This window comes from Copadichromis virginalis, linkage group LG7 (assembly GCF_057382275.1).
Source record: "Copadichromis virginalis isolate Kocher_CV1m ecotype Utaka linkage group LG7, C_Virginalis_male_GT1.1, whole genome shotgun sequence".
Taxonomy (NCBI): domain Eukaryota; kingdom Metazoa; phylum Chordata; class Actinopteri; order Cichliformes; family Cichlidae; genus Copadichromis; species Copadichromis virginalis.
This window is the reverse complement of record NC_140624.1, coordinates 44,121,873-44,123,037: the sequence shown is the minus strand read 5'-3', so window position 1 is coordinate 44,123,037 and position 1,165 is coordinate 44,121,873. Positions and strand designations below refer to the sequence as shown.

Genomic DNA, 1,165 nt, shown 5'->3' with positions numbered 1-1,165 from the left:
TCAAACTTTGCATGGATATTTATATTTTCTTATAAAACACATTCAGATTACACAGCTTGTGTGATGTTGCAGCAGCGTTTTAGACAAATCACTTAAGGTGGTGCCATTTGATTGGTTATGCATGCCTGGATTTTACAGCTTTGTTTTTGATACAGCGCGGTGGAAAAAGATCTGATTGCTCAGAATGAATGTTGGAGCCAGAATAAAGGAGCGGGCAGGTTTTTGAAAACAAAACAAAACAGGCAGTTGTGGTCCATAAAGCAGATGTCTGTTGTAGATTCTGATGGTGTTTGTGCATCTCTTTTTCAGGTGGTGATCCAGAAAGAACAGATATTTTTCCTGTAAAGATAAGAATGATTGCACCATTATTACCCTTTGACTTTATCCAGACCATGCATGCAAAATACACGTGTACACACCTTCACACTGCCTATGTACAGCATAGTAATGAACACACTGTGAAAACTGTTTTTTTTTTTAAAGAATATGATGCTGAGTTTGACATTTAAGAGCTACACAGAGTTAATGTAAAATAGTCAAAAAATGATCAGGAGTATCAGGAAGACAGGTAAACCGATGGACTGTCATGAAATATTTAAGCTTCAGCTGTACCTGCAGTATTTTGTGCCACACTCTAGGTGATCCCTGCAGCTGGCACCGACTGGCTTCAGACTGTTCCAGCGCCACAACAGTGAACGTTTGGTTCGCTGAATTAAGCCATGCCACTCGTCAGGCACAGGCATTGAATGAACCTGTAAAGGCAAATACTTGATCCTTTAGCTTTGTCATATAAAACACTGATTAGAAAAAAAAATATTTCCATGAAAGTTCAACAAACAATAAATAACTTACCTGAACGACACATAACAAAGACAGAAAAACAGAAAGGATGATAATTTTTTCCTGGAGAGTCCTCATGCTGCTTACAGATGACGTTCAAGACAGGGGCTGTTTTGCTGCAGGCTTGGTTTGTGAGCTACGCCTGTATTAAAGGCTTTAATTGGGTTGGGGAGGAGTTACCTTCTGAATAATTCATTAATTTGTTACTTTATTGACTAAGGCGTAAGGTTTGGCAGACTGAGCAAGTCAAGTCAAAGTCACTGATGGGAATCTGTTGCACAGTGGTAGTTATCACACAGCTGAAGACAAAGTTTATCTATGTGAC

At 39.1% G+C, this 1,165-nt stretch overlaps 1 protein-coding gene across 1 annotated transcript; it reads right to left on the bottom strand.

Moving 5' to 3' along the window:
* LOC146705751 (liver-expressed antimicrobial peptide 2) lies at positions 1 to 1,165 on the bottom strand. Its single transcript, XM_085463559.1, has 3 exons — positions 853 to 1,165; positions 613 to 752; positions 1 to 339 (listed from the first exon to the last, which is right to left on the bottom strand). Exons 1-3 carry the CDS (start codon positions 916 to 918, stop codon positions 306 to 308), a joined length of 240 nt encoding a protein of 79 aa, XP_085319685.1. The 5' UTR covers positions 919 to 1,165; the 3' UTR covers positions 1 to 305.